Source organism: Protopterus annectens, chromosome 1.part1 (genome assembly GCF_019279795.1).
Source record: "Protopterus annectens isolate FY-2018-M chromosome 1.part1, PAN1.0, whole genome shotgun sequence".
In the NCBI taxonomy this organism is placed as follows: Eukaryota; Metazoa; Chordata; order Ceratodontiformes; family Protopteridae; genus Protopterus; species Protopterus annectens.
Window position 1 is genome coordinate 945,845,079 of NC_056726.1, and position 22,105 is coordinate 945,867,183.

Below are 22,105 nucleotides of genomic sequence, written 5' to 3' on the forward strand. Positions count from 1 at the left end.
TAGCAGCTGGAACTGAGGATGATGGAGGTCCATGATGACATTATGCTCTTTGCTTTATATATGACATCACTATGTTTCACAGGTTCAAGGACATGGAACATGTGTGCAGCATTATTAAAATTATCCCTGCAGTGGATCACTGATCAGGATCCTTTACCAATAACATGTACTTGTGTAAGGAGCAAAGTGACATACACCAGGCAACAGCTATGGCCCTGACAGCTACTGGTGTGAGATACTTTTCATAAACTGAGAGAGAACATGTATCATTCCAGCACTTTAGTACCAAAAAAAAAAAAAATATATATATATATATATATATATATATATATATATATATATATATACATATATATAATATGGGTCTACTTTGTTTCATTGAATCACATTTCACTGACTTCCACTTCACATCGACCACTTCGCTGAAAACTCAAATTACTGAAAACTTGTTTGCTTTATACCGTTTTTTACCAGAAACTTCAAAACAATACATTTTAAACAACAGACATGCAAAGCTGCAACACCAATGACTAACTCTCTCCAGAAGACAATATGTACTCAAACTAAGACTCCCCTAACTATATATACTAACTCCAGGATCACACTACAGTGGGGAAAAGGGCATATATAGCTTTTACTTGCCTTAAAGTACTCTACACAGTGCCATATATACTAAGTTCAGTTCAGTGAAATGAGATTTAGTGAAATGAGTTTTCAGTAAATTATGTTTTCAGCGATGTGGTCGGGATGAAATGAAATTCAGTGAAATGAGATTCAATGAAACAAGTAGACCCATATAATGTATATTAATATATATATATATATATATATATATATATATATATATATATATATATATGGTGAAAGATCAGATGAAAAGGCAAGAAATGTGGAAATGCATAAAATATAGTGACAAGTACAGAAAACTCATGGAACAACCTCGTGTTGATCAGGATCTGATGCAGGAATGGTTAAGGAGAGGTGAATTTAAACCAGAAGATGAAAGGTTAATACTTACATTCCAAGAGAGTGGACTAAGTACACATTGGTCTACAAAGTCCATTGAACATGTGGGAGAAGCAGACAAAATGCAGGTTTTGTAAAACAGAAATGGAAACAGTTGCACATCTTGTTGCTGGGTGTGATATACTAATGGGAGAAGGACTGTATACTGAAAGGCAAAATAACGTGGCAAGACTGTTGCATTATGGACTGTGCAAACATTATAATACTGAAGTAGCTGAGAAGCATTGGACACAAAGCATTATAGAAAATGAAGTTTGTATCTCATGGGATCACCCACTGCCAGCAGTTCTAAAAACAGATGCGAGAAAACCAGATACAGTAGTCCATGAAAAGAAGACAAAAATAGCATTGATCATCGAAACTACTACAAATAGTGATTACAGCGTCTTATGCATGGAGAGACACAAAGTTATAAAATGCCAGGATTTGTAGGCAGAAACGAGGGCAATGAGGAAGAAGGTTACCCAGACAGTTCCAATAGTAGCAGGAGCAATGGGTCTCATAAAAAATAATTTGCAGTCATAACTATATATGTTGCTACATGTCACTCTGCATGAATTACAGTAGGAGTCAATTCTGGATACATTGCAAGTGCTGCAAAAGTACAGTTGTGTACACTTACCATAAATGTAGATGTTTGAGTGTATTCACTGTTGCAGTCATTACATTAGGGTAATCTGCCGGCAGGTTGCCCTCAGTCGGCCTGAATAACAAAGTCTTGGGTCCTGCATCGGTTGCTGCCTCCTCTTCCATGACGTCAGGTCATCAGGGGTATAAAACATGCAGCCGACACCATTTTAATCAGTTTTGCTTGCCCCAGATGTCAGGTGCCCCCCAAATGGGGAGCAAAAATATATATAAATACAATGTAAATATATAAATGCACCTTAGAAACATAAAATGTACCTTCAACTAAAAGCAAATACACCACAAAGGCTTTTGACTATAGTGAAGGAAAGAAAAGGTATAGAATGGGGGATGGCGGGTGGGTAACCCGGACTGCAACAGTGAATACAAATACACTCGAACATCTACATTTATGGTAAGTGTACACAACTGTACTATGTTCTTCGTGTTTCACTGTTGCAGTCATTACATTTGGGAAGAATCCCAAAGCTATGGATGGGAGGATGGAACTAAACAGCATTAGGAGCAGCTATAAGGCTCTGCGGGACTGCAGTGGAAAAGCCTGCCCTGGATTTAGAGAAGAGAGGTAAATGATAATGCTTTGTGAACGTATGAACAGAGCTCCAAGTAGCAGCTTCTAGAATGTCTTTGGTTGTGACCCCTCTGAGAAAAGCTGCTGAAGTAGAGGCAGCCCTGGTGGAATGGGATCTGATCCCATTGGGCACAGATTTACCATGGTGCAAATAGCAGAAACAAATGCAGTGGCTTATCCATTTAGAAATAGTCTGCTTTGATATAGCCTTCCCCTCTGATCCTGCAGCAAATGCTACCAGTAGTTGCTTAGACTTTCTTAGAGATTTTGTACTGTTTAAGTAGAATCTTAGTTGTCAGTGTACATCCAATAAATGCAGAATCCGCTCCCCCTTGTTCTGCGGATTTGGGAAAAATGTTGGCAGGTGAATGGTCTGGTTAAGAGCCACACTGGATACCACCTTAGGCATAAAAGAAGGATTGGTCCTGAGGGACACCTTGTCCGGGTAAAATATAATGAAAGGCTCCACTGCCATGAGAGCCTGTAGTTCTGAAACCCGTCTTGCTAAAGTGATTGCCAAAAGAAAAGCTGTCTTCCAAGATAGAAATTTTATATCCGCAGTAGCTGCTAGTTCAAAAGGAGGCAGGGTGAGTTTTTCCAGCACAAAATTGAGGTCCCATGCAGGAGTTGGTGTTCTCCTGGGAGGCTTTAAATTTTTGGCCCCTCTAAGATACTGTTTAAGCAGTGGATGAGAAAAGAGGGGAGGCACTGTGTTGTAATGAGCCGAGATGACAGAGGCATGGATTTTTATTGAAGAAAAAGATAGGCCCTTGTCAAGCATCTCAGTTAAGTATTGTAAAATCTGAGGAATATTGGGCTTTGCTGTGTTTATTCCTTGTGCTTAATTCCAAGCACAGAATCGCTTCCATTTAACAGCATAAGATTTTCCAGTACTAGGCCTTCTGGCTTCCAAAATGACATCCATCGCAGGTTTACTGAGAGATGTGGTTTGAATAATTAGTTGATTAGCCATGCTGCAAGATTCAGAGTTTGGAGCTGAGTGTGCAGAATTTGATAGTTCTGCTGAGACAGTAGATGAGGTGTTTGAGGCAAGTACCACGGTGGAAGGTGTGACATATTCCTTAGAAGCGGGTACCAGTGTTGACGAGGCCAGTCCGGAGCAATTAGGATCATATTTTGTTTTTCCTGCCTGACTTTTAGTAAGACCTTGGAGAGTAGAGGCAGGGGGGGAAAGGCATAGACTCAGCTGAAGGATAGAGCATCCACTTTCCATGCTTTTTTGTGATGAGTTCTTGTGCAGAATTTGTCCAACTGATAGTTTTGGGGAGAGGCAAATAGATCTATGTCTGGGCTCTCCCATTTCTGTGGTAACATGCTGAAGATTTGTGGATCCAGTTTCCATTAGTGCAGGTCCATAAGATTTCTGCTTAGGTCGTCTGCCAGAGTATTTTGCTTTCCTGGCAGGAATTGAGCTTGAAGATGTATTTGGTAAGTCAAGGCTGTGTTCCACAAGGCCATGGCTAGTGTGCAAAGGGGGTAGGAATAGGTACCCCCCTGCTTGTTTATGTACCACATAACTGTGGTGTTGTCAGTCTTTATCAGTAGTTGTCCTGGATGAAGTAAGTCCTTGAAGGCTGTCAGAGCATTCTGAACAGCTAGCATTTCTTTCTGGTTGATATGCAGATGCATTTGGTTTGGCTCCATTTGTCTTGAATGTATCTCCCTGCCAGGTGGGCCCCCCAAGCATAGTCTGATGCGTCTGTAGTTAGGGTTTGGGTGGCAGGAGGTAGAGTGAATGACAGTCCCTTGTTTTGGTGACATGTCTCTGCCCACCAAAGAAACTCCTGTTGTAGGCAGGGAATGAGAGGAATCATTGTTTCCAGGCTGTGACAATGTTGACTCCATAAACTTTTTAGGTACCATTGAAGTTTCCTCATATGCAGTCTCGCATATGGAATTAGTAGAATGCAGGATGCCATGAACCCCAAAGCCTGCAGAATTTGTCTTGCAGATAACTGGGCTTTTGTTGCCATTTGTTTGAAGTATGTTGTCAATTGCATTTGTTTGGCATGACGTAAGCCATCTGGACAGCTGTATTCAAGCTTGCATCCAGAAATGTAATTATTTGAGAGGGTACCAGTTGTGATTTCTTTTCATTTATGGTGTACCCTAGGCATGCTAGAAGCCTTTTTACAAATGCCAGATGCTGAAGAAGAGTGTCTTTGTCCTTTGCCTGAATGAGACAATCGTCCAGATAAGGATAAATTTGAATGTTTCATTGTCTGCAGAATGCAATTACGGGTGCCAGGCACTTTGTAAAGACCCTGGGCGCAGTAGATAAGCCAAAGGGCAGTGCAGAGAATTGGTAATGCAAAAAACCTGCTTTGAAACGGAGGTATCTTCTTAATGATACCCTTATTGGGATATGCAGGTATGCCTCTTTTAAGTCTAGAGATACTAAACAAGCATTCTTGCCTAGCATAGGCAGTAGCTGTTGTAAAGTCAGCATTTTGAATTTTGGAATGTTAGGAACGTGTTCAGAATTGATAAGTTCAGTATTGGATGCCATGAATTGTCTTTTCTGGGTACCAGGAAAAGTCTTGAATAAAATCCTTGTCCTTTTTCCTTTTCTGGTACCGGTTGAATAGCCCCCATATCCATGAGGGACATGACTTGTTTCTGGGCCTCTGCCCACTGGTTTTGTGGCAGATCCGGCCATCCGTTTGGAATTTGCAAAGTATGGAAATGAAATATGTACCCCTGGGATACTATGTTTAATACCCACTTGTCCTGGGTAATTAACTGCCAATTTTGTGCTAGTTTCCCCCCCCCAAGGGGGCTGCCAAAAGATAAGTGCTTGGAAATGGTACACGAAAGTCATTGAGACTGCTTACTGTAGGGTTGTGCTTTGTTTCCTCCAGATTTGGAGGTGGAGGCACCCCATTGCTTTGACCTGTAAGAACCCTGTGATTGATATCTGGAGCCTTTTGAGCGCCTGGGTTTGCCCTGAGTGGCTCTGTTGGACACAGGAAAGGACCAATTTTTAGTAGGCCAGTGCCTACTGAACCTGGGTGGCTGCACTTGCAAAAAATCTTTTACAATTTGCATAGATTTAGCTTTGTCTTCCATTTTCTTTAAAACCTCTTCTGCCTTATTACCAAACAACGTATCATGCTGCAAAGGGGCATCCAACAATTTAGCTTTAACATGATCAGGCAGATTTTGCTCCTTGAGCCAGGCATGCCTTCTAATCACGGATCCAGTAATGGCGGCCCTACAAGACGCCTCCAAGGAATCAAAACCACATTGTAAAGTATGCTTTCCAACCTGTTCTGCTGAATGCAATAAATCCTGTAACTTTCTATTTTCCACACAAACAGAAATCAACACAATTTTCTGTTTCAGTAAGCCAATAACATACTGTTGATATTTCAGCATATGAAACTGGCAGTTTAAAGCCCTGATTGCCAAGGTTGCAGACGTATAAACCTTCTTACTCCATCTATCCAGCACCCTGGAATCTCTATCAGAAGGGGTTGGATTTTTGGCTGTAGAAGCCTTAACACCCATGGGATCCTGAGAAACAGTCTCAAGATCAGCAGCAGGATTTTTGAAAAGAAATTTGTGGGAGTCAGGAACCCTGTAATATCTGTCTGGCTTACTAGGACCCGGAGACAGGGAATCAGGAGCCATGCTTGATTCTGAGAACACATCATCAATAATGTCTAATACAGCAGGTATTGCCAAAGGCCTATTCTGAGGAAGAAGAAGGAAATCCGTAAGCCTCTTTTTTGATTCAGAGTAGTCCTGACTCTCCCAGTGAAAATGTTCCCTTAAAGTATGCAGTCTCTCCAAAAGAGTAATCCTCAGGAGGAGATGCAGATGGGATGGATTCCTCTGCATCAGAATCCTCATAAGGTGGAAAATACAGTTGTGTATCTACCATAAATGTAGATATTCGAGTGTATTCACTGTTGCAGTCATTACACTTGGGTTATCCTGCTGGCAGGCTACCCGCAGTCAGCCTGGATTCCAAAGTCCTGGTCCGGCGTCGGTTGCTGTCGCCTCTTCCCTGACGTCAGTGCGCCAGGGGTATAAAAGATGCAGCCGACGCCATTTTCTTCAGTTTTTCTTGCCCCAGATGTCAGGTGCCCCCAAAAAGGTAGGCTAAAAAAACATTGCTTATAAAAGCATGCACTAAAATAAACAATACCTTCGTCTACAAGCAAATACACCACATAGGTTGTATAGGATAGAGAAATACAGATAAGTCCCAGCAAAGAAAGGGGGATGGTGGGTGGGTAACCTGGACTGCAACAGTGAATGCACTTGAACATCTACATTTATGGTAGGTACACAACTGTACTATGTTCATCGTGTTTCACTGTTACAGTCATTACACTTGGGTTGAATCCCAAAGCTGAGATTGGGCGGCTGGGTCTAAATAGAATTAGGAGTGGCTATAAGGCTCTGCAGAACTGCAGTGGCAAAGCCTGCTCTGGATTTAGAGTAAAGAGGTAAGTGGTAGTGCTTAGTAAAAGTGTGCATTGAAGTCCAAGTTGCAGCCTCCAAAATATCCTTGGTTGGTACTCCTTTGAGGAAGGCTGCTGAGGTGGCTGCTGCCCTGGTAGAATGTGGTCTAATGCCCTTAGGCACTGATTTGCCATGTAGTGAATAGCAGAAACGAATGCAGTGTCCTATCCATTTTGAAATAGTCTGCTTTGAGATAGCCTTTCCTAGTGATCCTGCAGCATATGCCACTAAACGTTGCTCAGTCTTTCTGAAAGCTTTAGTTTTGTCCAAGTAGAAGCATAGCTGTCTGTGTATGTCCAAAGAATGCAGAAGTCTCTCCCCTTTATTCTGTGGGTTTGGGTAAAAAGTAGGCAAATGAATGGTTTGGTTAAGAGCCACACTGGACACTACCTTAGGCATAAATGTTGGGTTTGTCCTTAGAGAAACCCTGTCCGGATGGAAGATAATAAAAGGTTCCACAGCCATTAATGCCTGTAACCCTGAGACTCTTCTTGCTGAAGTTATTGCTAGGAGCAGAGCTGTTTTCCATGATAAGAATTTTATCTCAGCTGTATTGGCTGGCTCGAAAGGAGGCAGTGTGAGTTTCTCCAAGACAAAATTGAGGTCCCATGCAGGTATTGGTGCTCTCCTTGGAGGTCTTATGTTTTTGGCCCCCCTGAGGAACTGCCTAAGCAATGGATGTGAAAAAATAGGTGGGTCTGTATTGTAATATGCTGAAATGGCAGAGGCATGGATCTTAATTGATGAGAAGGATAGGCCTTTGTCCAGCATCTCAGTTAGATATTGTAAAATCTGAGGAATATTTGGAACAAGCGTGTTAATTCCTTGTGCCTGGTTCCAAGCACAGAATCTCTTCCATTTTTCTGCATAAGATTTTCTGGTGCTGGGCCTCCTGGCCTCCAAAATAACATCCATAACCGCTTTAGAGAGAGGTGTATTCTGAATGGTTACACTATCCGCCATGCAGCTAGATTTAGGGTTCTGAGTTGGCTGTGCAGGATCTGATTGTTCTGTTGGGTCAGTAAATGAGGAATTTGAGGCAATGTCCAGGCTGGGCCTTGGGACAAGCTCCTTAAGATTGGGTACCAGTGTTGGCGTGGCCAATCCAGGGCAATCAGTATCATTTGTGGCTTCTCTTGTCTGACCTTTAGGAGTACCTTGGGGAGGAGAGGCAGTGGAGGAAAGGCATATACTGTAAGGTTGTTCCAGCTGAATGACAAGGCATCCACTTTCCATGCTTGTTTGTGATAAGTCCTTGTGCAGAATCTCTGAAGTTGGCAGTTGTGAGGGGAGGCAAAAGGATCTATGTCTGGGCATCCCCGTTTCCTTGTTATCATGCTGAAGACTTGTGGATCGAGTTTTCACTCGTGAGGATCCATGAGGTTTCTGCTTAGTTCGCCTGCCAGAGCATTTGTTTTTCCTGGTAGGAATTGTGCTTGCAGGTGTACTTGGTAGGTCAATGCTGTGTTCCACAAAATCATGGCTTGTCTGCAGAGGGGGTAGGAATGTGTGCCCCCCTGCTTGTTTATGTACCACATGACTGTGGTGTTGTCTGTCTTTATCAGCAGCTGTCCTGGATGAAGTAGGTCCTTGAAGGCAGTCAGGGCATTTTGTACAGCTAGCATCTCTTTTTGATTGATGTGAAGATGTCTTTGGCTTGGGGGCTATGTGCCCTGAATACATTTTCCTGCCATGTGGGCCCCCCAGACATAATCTGATGCATCTGTTGTTAGTGTTTGCCTGGCTGTGAGTAAAGTGAATGGCTGTTCCTTGTTGTGGTGACAGGCCTGTGCCCACCATAGAAACTCCTGTTGCAGGCAGGGAATGAGTGAAATTAATGATTGCAGGCTGTGGCAATGTTGAGTCCAAACACTTTTTAGATACCACTGTAGTTTCCTCATATGCAGTCTTGCATATGGAATTAGCAGAATGCAGGAGGCCATGTAGCCCAGAGCCTGCAGAGTTTTTCTTGCAGATAACTGGATCTTTGTTGCCATGCTTTCGAAGTAAGAAGTCAGTTGCCTTTGTTTGTCTGGCATGAGATAAGCCATCTGGGCAGTTGTATTTAAGATTGCACCCAGGAATATTATCTCTTGAGAGGGTACTAGTTTTGATTTCTTTTCGTTTACTGTATATCCTAGGCAAATTAGTAATCTTTTTACAAATGCCAGATGCTTTAGTAGAATGTCTTTGTTCTCTGCTTGAATAAAGCAGTCGTCCAAGTAGGGATATATTTGAATTCCTCTTTTGTCTGCAAAATGCAATTACTGGTGCCAGGCATTTTGTGAAAACCCTGGGCGCAGTAGATAAGCCAAAGGGCAGTGCAGAGAATTGGTAATGCATTGAGCCAGCTATGAATCTGAGGTATCTTCTGCAAGATTGTCTGATTGGGACATGCAGGTATGCCTCTTTGAGGTCCAAAGTTACAAGCCAAGCCTTCTTGCCCAGCATGGGCAGAAGCTGCTGCAGAGTCAACATTTTGAATTTCGGAATGTCCAGAAAAGTATTTAGAATAGACAGGTCCAGAATTGGTCTCCATGCTTTGTCCTTTCTTGGTACTAAGAAAAGTCTTGAGTAAAATCCTTGTCCCTGCTCTTGTTGTGGCACTGGCTGAATAGCCCTCATGTCCATGAGAGATGAAACTTGTTTTTGTGCCTCTGCCCATTGATTGTGTGGCAGGTCTGGCATACCTTTTGCCTTTGGAAGGGTGTGAAAGTGGAACCTGTAGCCCTGAGAGACTATATTTAAGACCCATTTGTCCTGGGTGATTGTGTGCCAATTTTGTGAAAAAAGTGCTAGCTTTCCCCCTAAGGGTGCTGCCAAACGATAAATGCTTGGCATTGGCAGAGGGAAGTCATTGGGACTGTTTCCTATATGGCTGTGATTTGTCTTCTCCGCTTTTGGAGGTAGAAGCACCCCATTGTTTGGGCCTGTATGAGCCCTCGGGCTGTTGTCTGCCCCTAGGGCATCTGTATCTGCCTCCCTGTGGCCTGTTTGACACGGGAAAGGACCAATTCTTAGAAGGCCAGTTCCTGCTAAATCTGGGTGGCTGTACCTGTAAGAAATCCTTCACTGTCTGCATAGATTTAGCTTTATCCTCCATTTTCTTCAACACTTCTTCTGCCTTAACACCAAACAAAGTATCATGCTGTAATGGAGCATTCAATAATTTTGCTTTAACATGATCAGGCAGAGTCTGTTCCTTTAACCAAGCATGCCTTCTAATGACAGAACCTGTTACAATGGCCCTGCAAGAGGCCTCGAGTGAATCATAACCACATTGCAAAGTATGTTTTCCCACTTGTTCAGCTGCATGCAATAAATCCTGCAATTCCTTGTTCTCAGAACATTCAGAATTTGTTAACATTTTCTGTTTTAACAGAGACATTAAGTATTGCTGATATTTAAGCATATGAAACTGACAATTTAAAGCCCTTACAGCCAAGGTAGCAGAAGTGTAAACTTTTTTCCCCCATCTGTCCAGTGCCCTAGAATCTCTATCTGAGGGGACAGGGTTTTTGGCAGAAGCAGCCTTGACTCCTTTGGGACCCTGTGAGACAGTTTCTGGGTCAGCAGCATGGTTTTTGTAAAGTAATTTATGGGAGTCTGGGACCCTGTAGTATCTGTCCGGCTTAACAGGGGCAGGAGGTAAAGAGTCGGGAGACAGGCCGGACTCTGAAAATACATCATCTACAATGTCTAGAACAGGTGGAATAGCAAGAGGTCTGTGCTGAGGTAGTAAAAGAAAGTCTCTGAGCCTTTTCTTAGAATCTGAATAATCTTGGCTCTCCCAGTGGAAATACTCCCTCATGGTATGCAGGGTTTCCCCAAATGAGTAATCCTCAGGAGGAGAAGCTGAAGGGATAGATTCTTCAGCATCAGAATCCTCATAGGGAGGAATAGAGTATCCCTGTTCTGAAGAGGAGTCAGAGGAAATGGAAACCTGATCAGAGGAATCATATTCAGTATCTTGCCTAGGCCTCTTATCAGGAGGGGGATGGGAACCTCTGATCAAAGTAATTAGGTCTTCGGCCATTTTGAGCATCTGTTTCTTAGGCATGGAAGTCTGTCCTGGAGAATGCTGTACTTGTTTCTTTGTCTTTAAAACTGTTTTAGTCTTTGTCTTGGATGCTGAAGTTGGCTTGATATAAAGCTGTGTAGGTCTGAAAACACCCTCAGAAGCCGATGCCTGCTCAGCGGCTCTGGACCCATCTCAGGGATTAGTTTACGAAGGCCCAATACCTTGAGTATCCAGAGGCTAGTTGTCTCCACGTGGGAGTCGGGAGGCGGCCTGTGGCTCTGAGGTAGCGGGTGTCAGGGGCTGCGAAAGCGCCTCACTGAAAACCGGCGAACTGGCATCTGGCCTAGAAGAGGCTTCGTCATTGGTTTAGGACCTCGGATGCCTGTCCTTTTCTTTTTCCTTGCGCTTTTTATGAACTCTGGTCGTCGGTTGTTCTAACGGCATTATGTAGTTAAACCTTCGGCCAAAGTAATGAAAAGCAAAATCGTACCGACGCTTAATAGTGCGTTGGTTAAATCTAGCACAAAACCAACAACTAGCAACGTCGTGGTCAGGGCCTAGGCAAGGAATACAGTAAGAATGAAAATCCTTATGAGGTATTTGCTTCCCACAAGAAATACAATTGTTAACTTTTTCTGACATCGGTCTGGAGCAAGAAAAAAGTTTCCCCAACGGGTACTTAGCTTTATAGAAGACTTCGGATCTGAAATTCAATTTCGAAAATCTCAGGAGTCGGCCAACCGGAAATTGCGAACTGCTTTTGCTTCGGGCACCGCGCGGCAAGAAAGACTGAAGAAAATGGCGTCGGCTGCATCTTTTATACCCCTGGCACACTGATGACATGGAAGAGGCGAAAGCAACCGACGCCAGACCAGGACTTTGGAATTCAGGCCGACTGCGGGTAGCCTGCCAGCAGGATAACCCAAATGTAATGACTGCAACAGTGAAACACGATGAACATCAGAAAATTCCTGATCAGAAGAAGAATCAGAATAAATGGAAACCTGATCTGAAGATTCATAATCAGTGCTTTGCCTAGGCCTCTTAGCAGGGGGGGGGGGGGCCCTGATCAAGGTAATTAAATCCTCAGCCATTTTGATCATCTGTTTTTTAGGCATAGGGGCCTGAGCACATGGCTCATGCATCGGATTTGTAGACATAGAAGTTGTTTTTTACCTTGTTTTTGTTGCCGACGTCGGTTTAATATAAAAATGTTGAGGCCTGAAAAACACCCTCAGAAGCCGGTGCCTGCTCAGAGGCTCCGGACCCATCCAAGGGAGAGACATCCGCGGGTTAAATACTTTGCGAATCTCGCTGCATACCAGACTCCGAATGGGTCTCGGTAGAGGCCTGTGACTCAAAAGTAGCAGGTATCAGGGGTTGTGAAAGCACCTCACTGAGTACCGGCGAACCAGCGACTGGCTTAGAAGCTTCATCATCGGTTTTGGACCTCGACGGTCTGTCTCTGTCTTTTTCCTTGCGTTTTTTTGTGAACTCCAGTAGTCGGATTGCTAACCAATGACATTTCAGGGTAGTTAATAGTCTGCATACCAGACTCCGAATGGGTCTCGGTAGAGGCCTGTGACTCAAAAGTAGCAGGTATCAGGGGTTGTGAAAGCACCTCACTGAGTACCGGCGAACCAGCGACTGGCTTAGAAGCTTCATCATCGGTTTTGGACCTCGACGGTCTGTCTCTGTCTTTTTCCTTGCGTTTTTTTGTGAACTCCAGTAGTCGGATTGCTAACCAATGACATTTCAGGGTAGTTAAATCTTGAACTAAAATATTTAGAAGCAAAAATATACCAGCGCTTAATAGTGCGTTGGTTAAATTTAGCACAAAACCGACAGCAAGGCACATTGTGATCAGGGCCTAGGCAAGGAATACAGTGCAAATGAAAATCCTTATGAGGTATTTGCTTCCCACAAGTAATGCAATTATTAACTTTTACTGACATCGGTAAGGAGCAAGAAAAAGTTTCCCCAATGGGGTACTTAGCTTTAGTTTGAAGACTTTGGTTCTAAAACTCAAAAACGAAAATTTCAGGAGTCGGCCGTCCGGCACTTGCGAACTGCTTCTGCTTCGGGCACCGCACGGCAAGAAAGAGTGATTAAAATGGCGTTGGCTGCATGTTTTATACCCTTGACGACCTAACGTCATGGAAGAGGAGACAGCAACCGACGCTGGACCCAAGACTTTGTTATTCAGGCCGACTGAGGGCAACCTGCCAGCAGATTACCCTAATGTAATGACTGCAATAGTGAAACATGAAGAACATGTGCACTTCTAGTAAACATCAAAGACTGAAACAATACTAATTTCATGAACTTTAATCATGCTTTCACTTAGGAATGGGGTCCACTCCACTCTTGTCATGGTATTAGAAACCCAAAAGACTTGAAGAAATTACATGGACAGATATTTATGGCCATAGGCTTATTTGCAATCTCATCATGTGGCATGGTGTCAAACACCTTTGCAAGATCCAGCAGGTAGCATGAACGGTGCGATCAGAGTCCACTGCCTGTGTGAACCTTTCAAAGAACCTCAAGAGATTAAGCAGGCATGACCTGCCTTTAATAAATCTGAATTGTTACAGCTCAAGCCTGATCACAATTTTAACTTCATGATTTATGAGGTCAGTGATGATGCCTTCTATGGCTTTATAGATAAGACTCATGAGTTTAATGATTATGTAGTTACTTAGGTCAGTTGTGGGGTCACCTTTATGGAGAGGCACCACCACTACCATATGCTATGATTGGGGACATAACACGTAGCCAGGCTAAGGTTGAACAACTTAAGGAGAGGAGAAGCAAGGGCATCCTTGACACTGTTTAACAGACAGCCTGGTATTTTGTTGGTACCCATGGAAGAAGTGTTTTTGGTCTTGAGGAGTGCTTTAAGGAGACTATACTTTGAGATAGTAGGGAAAAGTGACTCAGGGTTGTTTGGAGAGGGTACAAAAAAAACACAAACTGAACCAAAACTTAAAAATAAAAAATAAATGGAGAATTCAGATGGTAAAATCCACATGTAATATCAAAACAACCAAATATTAAGTGCTTTCATCCCAAATCAACTGGGGACTTTATTAGAATACAAAAAAAACACACTAAAATCAGAATTTTAAACACTGTCACATGATCCAATTAACTCCTGAGCCACCAACAGAAATGCTTGTTTAGTCACCATAGTAATCAACTCTAATGTACGTTTAAAAAGACATACGTTTAAAAGGACACAGTAATTTCTGCATATCCATAAATATGTTTGGAGAGGGGATGACAGTTTCAGGGAACTTGTTTGCTAGTATGTTTTGATGTATTACACGAGATAAGTTCAGAGCACTTATGTGAAAGGTTCCTTAATTTTGTAATGTTGCTTAAGAAGTACATAGAATAATTCTATGACTCAGAGTCCAGCCTAAGTTCATAGGAAACATTTTTTGTCTTAATAGCTGCCTTCTGTTCCTTGGTGAGGTTTTGTATATTCTTTTTTTGCTGAGTGATTCTGGCTTTACAAGTTAATCTAAGTGGTTTCTTTTTTCTGTTTTAAAGTTTGTTTTTATTGACTGACCATCAGAGTAGTTTGTTGTTTGATTTACAGCTAAAATTTGGTCTTGGTGGGGACTGCACTGTTGATACATTTATCTAACAGAACATGTGGCTGTATATCAGGGGTCCAATGTATGGTCTGTATGGGTGAATTTAGAGATTTTGTCATTCAACTGTTAAGGGATTACCTTTTTGAAATCTCTAAAGCAGGATATGTTGGTTAACAGGGGATAGATGTTCTGAGGGTAAAGGTAACCAGTTGGTGGTCTCACTTTGCTACAGAAAAAGCAACCATGGGTAGGGAACATGCCAGGGCCGTGTTTGTGAGGGTCAGGAAAAGAGCAAGCTTGTTATGCATCTATATGTCATCAAAGAAGTGCATAACACCCATTATTATGTATGAATTAGAGCCGTTATCCTCTAGTCTCATACTAGAGTATATGCAGCAGATACCACAAAACAGTGACAAGAACTTAAAACAGTTTTTGAAACCTGCGAACCACTTCCTATCTCTACACAAAAGAGGCATACAGACATGCTTAACAGTTTTTACAACTGTTAGATCATTAGAGAAAAAAATGGTGGCTGGTCACTGTCTGGATGACAGGACTAACTGTTTTGTAGCTCTCAGAGCTGTAAAACACTGTGCTCCTACACTTTTTTCCTGTTTAATTAATAGTACACTCTAGCAGATGAAGTTACACAATTTCTACAAAAGATTATTATTGGGTTTCTACAATAAAATAACCAAGTAGCTATGCATTCTCAACATGGATGTCAAGATTTACTTCTCTAACTTTTCTCTTGAGGTAAATTTCTTGAAATCCATGCCTCAAACACATTGTTTGTTTTACTTACTTACATTTTGTTGACCTTGTTAGTGTTAACTGGCAGTATTCATTTTCAGAGGGGAACTGGGAGGCTACAGTGAAACTGTGAACAGTTAAACATACAAGCTACTAAGTAACAAACATAACATAATCATCTACGTAGTATTCTACAAGTGGCTGGCAGGCCACCAAGTTTCGACTTCTGTCTCCTTTAAGTCCATTCCCTTACCATGGCACTAAGTGTTTTGTGATCCCTTACTGCAGTCTTCACATGCTGTGTTGCATATGCTCATTCCCACATCTTTTTCTTCTTTGGTATTTTCTACATCACTTTCTCAAAGACTTTACTTGGTGTTATATTCAGGCCAGCTTCTCCTTGTCTTTTTGTGGCTTATGACTTGTGGACCATGCTGTTTTGATCTGGCATCTTTGGTTACATCACAACTTAACTTCCACAGTACTCAGCTGGTTTACCTCTTACCATTTGGGTCATACTCAGTATGTACTTTATGGTGCAATACCTCCTGCGGCCATGCACCGACTTGTGGGTACCCTAGGCTTTCACTTTGGTACCACTACTACTACTCACAGTGCATATGCTGGTACGTAGGTATGTCATCCAAGGTAGAGATACTCACTATCAATGTTACACTGATTATGTCCAGCTGCACCTTGTCCTTTTCTCAGGAGCCTCTGTCTGATGTTTGCTATCCTAGTTTGTTGTCACCATTTATCTGTCAGATATTCCTTTCCCCATCACCTAATTTTTATGGGGTATAAGAATAGATTGGAATTGGTCTCCTGGATGCGAGTCTGAAAACAGTGTGACACTCAAGACCAGTGTACTTTCAGCTTACAAATATTGCTCTGATTGTATGCTTGACCCTGTCACTGGACTCTGATGATCTGTGCACTACTGTCACCCATTCTGACTGTTGTAATACCCTTTACCTTGGATTTATACAGGAGAACTTGGCTCAGCTTCAACAGAATTTGCAGAATCTTATGGCCAAACATCTGCCTGGCATACTTCACTCCTGCTTTACTGACACTGTTGTGGTATCTATGGTGATTGCTAACCACTGCAAGATCTATTTTTAAATTTCTGACATTAACTTTCCAAGCCCTATACAATCTGGGTCTTCTGTTTGGAAGTGAGCCTTGTAACTATATTCTGAAAGTGAGGCCTCTCAGAACATCATGTAAGGAGCAGCTAGCTGTTTCCAGGACCTACTTACAGGCTTCTTGTAGGCCTTCTTTGCCTATGTAGTTCTGGTCTAGTGGAATCTAATACCTTCCCTGGCATACATGTACAATACTTAGGTCTCCTTTTAAATGTCTTTTAAATACCACATGCTTATAAGTGTCTATTTAAAACTGCTCAGTAAATCTTTTTTGTAATTATGTATTCACAACCTTTTAAATTTCTTTTTTAAACATACTGAGATGTTTAACTGACATTTACCAAACAATGTTGTTCTCACACCACTTAAAAGTCATCATTCTAAAGTTGCCCACAAATCTAAATTATCCTTTAAATTTGTATCACAGAGCCTTCTCACCTTCTTGACTCCATAAAAAAGTATTTGGCTCACTATCATTTTAAAAAATAATGAAATTAAACCAATTCATGCACCATTTGACTGCAGCTTAAAACCTCTGTTAATCTCATGAATTTACAAAGTTAACAGGCTTAAGAAGCAGATATTTTAATTACATAAATGTTAGCTTCTGACATATTATATTACTTTCTCTCTGTACTGTTAGTAAAGATAAGTTTATATGATTCCCATGGCAACATAAAAGCTTTTTTTAATAAAAAGCATAATTTGATTCAAAGCATCACTTGAGATTAGACAAACAGATACAAACACAAGACAGGCAGACACAATTGCTTTGTTAAACAATATTTCCTGTAACACCTGCTACAATAACTAAGCAGTATTTCTAATAGTGAGGAACACAAAAACTGATTTGTAGCAAAAGAACTAAGAACAGCCCTTCCACATGTAAATAGGGTCTTCACAGGCAACCACATACTAACGTTTTGCAAAAGTTTCCATACTATACTAATACTGACACGTTTGCAGTCTCAAAAGGTATGACCTGATCCCCCATCCAAAAAAAAAGAAAAGTATGACCTAATGAAATACATGACTGGGAGCTATATTTACATTTTGCAGTTATGCTAAAGACCAAAGACCCGCAGATCAATAAAGTAGTGTTAGCGTGATCATAATACAGTTACTTCTTTACAAGCAAGGGAAAAAAAAGAGATTATTACATGTCCGTTGACCAAGGGAATTGGTTCTCCCAGATCCACACCATCAGCATATGCTTGCAGCAAGCCGAATATGTCTCTGGTCTTAACGGATTCACACAGGCTGCGCAGTTTAGTTGCTTGGTCAGTGCATCGTTTTTTTGCATATTTTCTTTCAGTGTATTTTGCAGTGATATAATCTTTTCGTGCTGTCCTAGAAAACAACATATTTGATTTAGTGAGAAGCAATACTGTTTACTTTGCACCTCTTACAGTCATGGTTTCCTAATAATTTATTGAAGACAGAATATCAGTGCTACATCTTGCAAATTACTACATTATCTGATACTTTACAGCAACATAAAGAGGATCAACAAGGACTAAAACATTACATGAAATGCTCCAAAGTGCCGCACACCAATTAACAACAGTCCTCTATTAAATATGTAATTAGCATAAGTACATGTCAATATCACATGCTTGAAATAATAAAACAATTCATTACTTATTTAATGTCTGTTAACAAAGGCAATTAACTAATGCCAAGGATCCCATTTCAGCCATGACTGGTGTCAAATGCAAAAATAAAACAAACAACCAGTGTAATACAAAGACTAATACTAATATATTTGCATATCTAGGGTTATGTACAATGCAATGGAAAGTAAAAACAATGAAAACATTATTAGACTTATGTCAGGTACAGAGAAAATAATGTACAGTTCACAGGATTATTGTAGAACACTATTTCCCCCAGATGCGTAGTGGCAAACCTCATCTACAGTGTAGTTAATGCATGTCCCTACTGCCATGTCTTGCATATCTAATGAATATTTACTGTTTATTTATTTATATTATTTATTTAACATTTGTTGACTGGGGAAGTCCACCTAGAACAGGGCCTATTTTCAACAGAGGCCTGGTGAGAAATGCTCCAGATGCATGTCTTTGGAATTAAGGTCCTGTTAACCTACCTAATCACTGCTCACTGGGTAGGTAATAAAGGATCCATTTCTGGCTACAGTGATGGGGATGTACTAACTAGCCCATTTGCTATAAATATAACAAGACACAAAAAGTATACTGATTGAAATACAGTAACAGTTTATGGAAACACCCCTAAAAATGCAAAAGTTGCTATACACTTTGACAGTATACACAGTGACATTACATACCTATTGTAACTGAGATGCGGCTTAATGGATAACATTCAGCCATCCTAGAAAAATGCATATGCTTTTATACACCTTGCATGTAACTGTAATTTCCAAAGAGCTAAAAATAAATAAACAAATAAATACCAATAGGGTGTACTAACACTTTGCCTGAAAATGAAATTAACAAACAATGTAAAAAGTCTGTAAAAAATAAAAGAGTTTTCAAAGCACTGTAAGATAAAAAGAGTATTATATGTCAAGCAAAATTGATTGTATTCACCCTACGGCAAAGAGATCGGAGACACATTTCCCCACTGCATTCTTCTAAGTCCTTAATAAAGTCCATGTATATTTATTACTGGATGTGCAGTGGTCATTGTGGCTTTAAAACAGTATTTTTCTAATGATCAAAAAAACAACAAAAATACACAGAGTAAACGTTCGTTCAGGATAAATAAAAATAATTATACCAAATAATAACTGGCAGAACGACCAAGGCAGCATAAAACTGAACAAAAAGTTTCTTAAAAACTCTCTGAAAACGTTTATTAAAGAGGTAAGCGCTTTCACATAAAAATGCTTCTTCAGACCTTTACACAGAATAAAAAATGGTCGAATATATACTATACAAAAACAAATCCACCAATCAAAATTCAAACTCAATTATCAACACTAATTAATATAACTCTTCTAAGTAAGAAAAGAAAAAACATATATATATCATATAAACATACCATTAAAATACTTATAAAAATATGTAAAGGTAAAACCACCACTGCACCAAGCACAAATAAATCCTGATCCCGGAAGATTAAAAAATGCTTTATTGTGAAAGCACCAAATGTAACACACCAACACTCCAAGTGAAACGCTGGTAAAAATGCAAGAAATACACTCCAATGTATATATAAAAATATATAAAGACTATACATTAAAAATAAACATTTATTTAGGAACCCTCCGCTTTTTCAGGAAAGGTTTTATAGAAGCTCGTTCATTAAGACCATGGCCCCTATCAGCTCTTAGGATTATCATCCAATTATTTTCCTTAAATTCAGTGTGATTTCTTATGTCTCCAAAACGTAAACTAGGAACAACAATATCAATCACTCTAAAGGTGAAATGGTGTACCTCACCATGTTCCATAACATGCTTAGACAAAGCATTACTAACCATGCCCTTTCTTATGTTATATAAATGTTCCCTAATTCTATCACGCAAAGCGCGATTAGTTTTGCCTACATAAAGAGATGAACAGATCACACATTGGGCAAGATAAACAACATTCATAGTTTTACAATTCGCATTCACATGAAAAGAAAACGATCTTTTTGTATCTGGATGAACAAACAACTCAGAAGTATTAATATAGTCACAATAATTGCAACACCCACATGGTATAGTAACACTTGTCTTAACAGACCCATCACACAATACCTTCTGACCACAAAGTATTCTCTTCAAGTTCTTTTTATTCCTAAAAATAAATTTCGGACTAGGACCAACAATATCACCTAGTTCAGAATCAACTTGCAGGATGGACCAAAATTCCCTAAAAATACTGCAAAGTTTATTTAGATCTCTTGTAAAAAATAATGGAATCCTCACATAATCAGAATATCCAGGAACCTTAGATTTAACTAAGTCTGGATTAGTTGACTTAGGTCCATAATAAGAAGCTGCTGGTCCGACTCTGAGAGAATTCAAGTCAGACCAATTGGACTGGATCTCTTCTTTAGTATACCCTCTTGAGACAAGTCTGTGTTGTAAATCACTGATGTCAGTACAAAAACCATCAACAGTGAAAAACTCATACATGATTATCTGAAGGCACATAGTGATTATGAACCAACGAAGATTGAATTGATTTGTTTTCTTCACGAAATAATTTTGGAGAATAATATTTTTATTTTTCAGGATGAGTTTTTCATCCAGAGACATGGCGTAGCTATGGGCACTTCTTGTGCCAATAGCTACACCAATATGTTTCTAGCGCATTGGGAGCTTGAAGTCTTGTTTAAGATGGAGTTATTTATTACTAATGTTGTGTTTTATCGTCATTTTGTAGACGTTTTTCTTCTTTGGAAAGGTAGTGCTGCTGATTTAGAAACCTTTTTTGCAAAGATAAATAAGTTATGCCATTGTCTGTCTTTCACAATGGTTACCTCCAGTGAAAAGGTTGTATTTTTGGAGTTAATTGTTGAAAAACTCTCAGGGCCTTTGATTAACACAGGGGTTCACCGTAAATGTTGCTCTCGTAATACTTTACTATCAAGAAGTAGTATGCATCCGAACCATGTGTTTCAGAATTTAATATGTGGCCAAGGGATTAGAGTCTCTAGACTCAATCCCACTGTTGATGGTTTTTGTACTGACATCAGTGATTTACAACACAGACTCGTCTCAAGGGGGTATACTAAAGAAGAGATCCAGTCCAACTGGTCTGACTTGAATTCTCTCAGAGTCGGACCAGCAGCTCCTTATTATGGACCTAAGTCAACTAATCCAGACTTAGTTAAATCTAAGGTTCCTGGATATTCTAATTATGTGAGGATTCCATTATTTTTTACAAGAGATCAAAATAAACTTTGCAGTATTTTTAGGGAATTTTGGTCCATCCTGCAAGTTGATTCTGAACTAGGTGATATTGTTGGTCCTAGTTCGAAATTTATTTTTAGGAATAAAAAGAACTTGAAGAGAATACTTTGTGGTCAGAAGGTATTGTGTGATGGGTCTGTTAAGACAAGTGTTACTATACCATGTGGGTGTTGCAATTATTGTGACTATATTAATACTTCTGAGTTGTTTGTTCATCCAGATACAAAAAGATAGTTTTCTTTTCATGTGAATGTGAATTGTAAAACTATGAATGTTGTTTATCTTGCCCAATGTGTGATCTGTTCATCTTTTTATGTAGGCAAAACTAATTGCGCTTTGCGTGATAGAATTAGGGAACATTTATATAACATAAGAAAGGGCATGGTTAGTAATGCTTTGTCTAAGCATGTTATGGAACATGGTGAGGCACACCATTTCACCTTTAGAGTGATTGATATTGTTGTTCCTAGTTTACGTTTTGGAGACATAAGAAATCACACTGAATTTAAGGAAAATAATTGGGTGATAATCCTAAGAGCTGATAGGGACCATGGTCTTAATGAACGAGCTTCTATAAAACCTTTCCTGAAAAAGCAGAGGGTTCCTAAATAAATGTTTATTTTTAATGTATAGTCTTTATATATTTTTATAAGTATTTTAATGGTATGTTTATATGATATATATATATTTTTTCTTTTCTTACTTAAAAGAGTTATATTAATTAGTGTTGATAATTGAGTTTGAATTTTGATTGGTGGATTTGTTTTTGTATAGTATATATTCGACCATTTTTTATTCTGTGTAAAGGTCTGAAGAAGCATTTTTATGTGAAAGCACTTACCTCTTTAATAAACGTTTTCAGAGAGTTTTTAAGAAACGTTTTGTTCAGTTTTATGCTGCCTTGGTCGTTCTGCCAGTTATTATTTGGTATAAGTATTTTTCTAA

At 40.1% G+C, this 22,105-nt stretch overlaps 1 protein-coding gene across 6 annotated transcripts in view; it reads right to left on the bottom strand.

Annotated features, from left to right (window-relative positions):
• ASAP2 (ArfGAP with SH3 domain, ankyrin repeat and PH domain 2) overlaps window positions 1-22,105 on the bottom strand; it is a 2,005,955-nt gene that overhangs the window by 434,507 nt on the left and 1,549,343 nt on the right. For all 6 annotated transcript variants that reach the window (XM_044079125.1, XM_044079114.1, XM_044079099.1 and 3 more), the window contains one exon: window positions 17,430-17,619. In XM_044079125.1, the coding sequence (XP_043935060.1) occupies window positions 17,430-17,619 (190 nt within the window). The remainder of the gene's footprint in view (window positions 1-17,429; window positions 17,620-22,105) is intronic.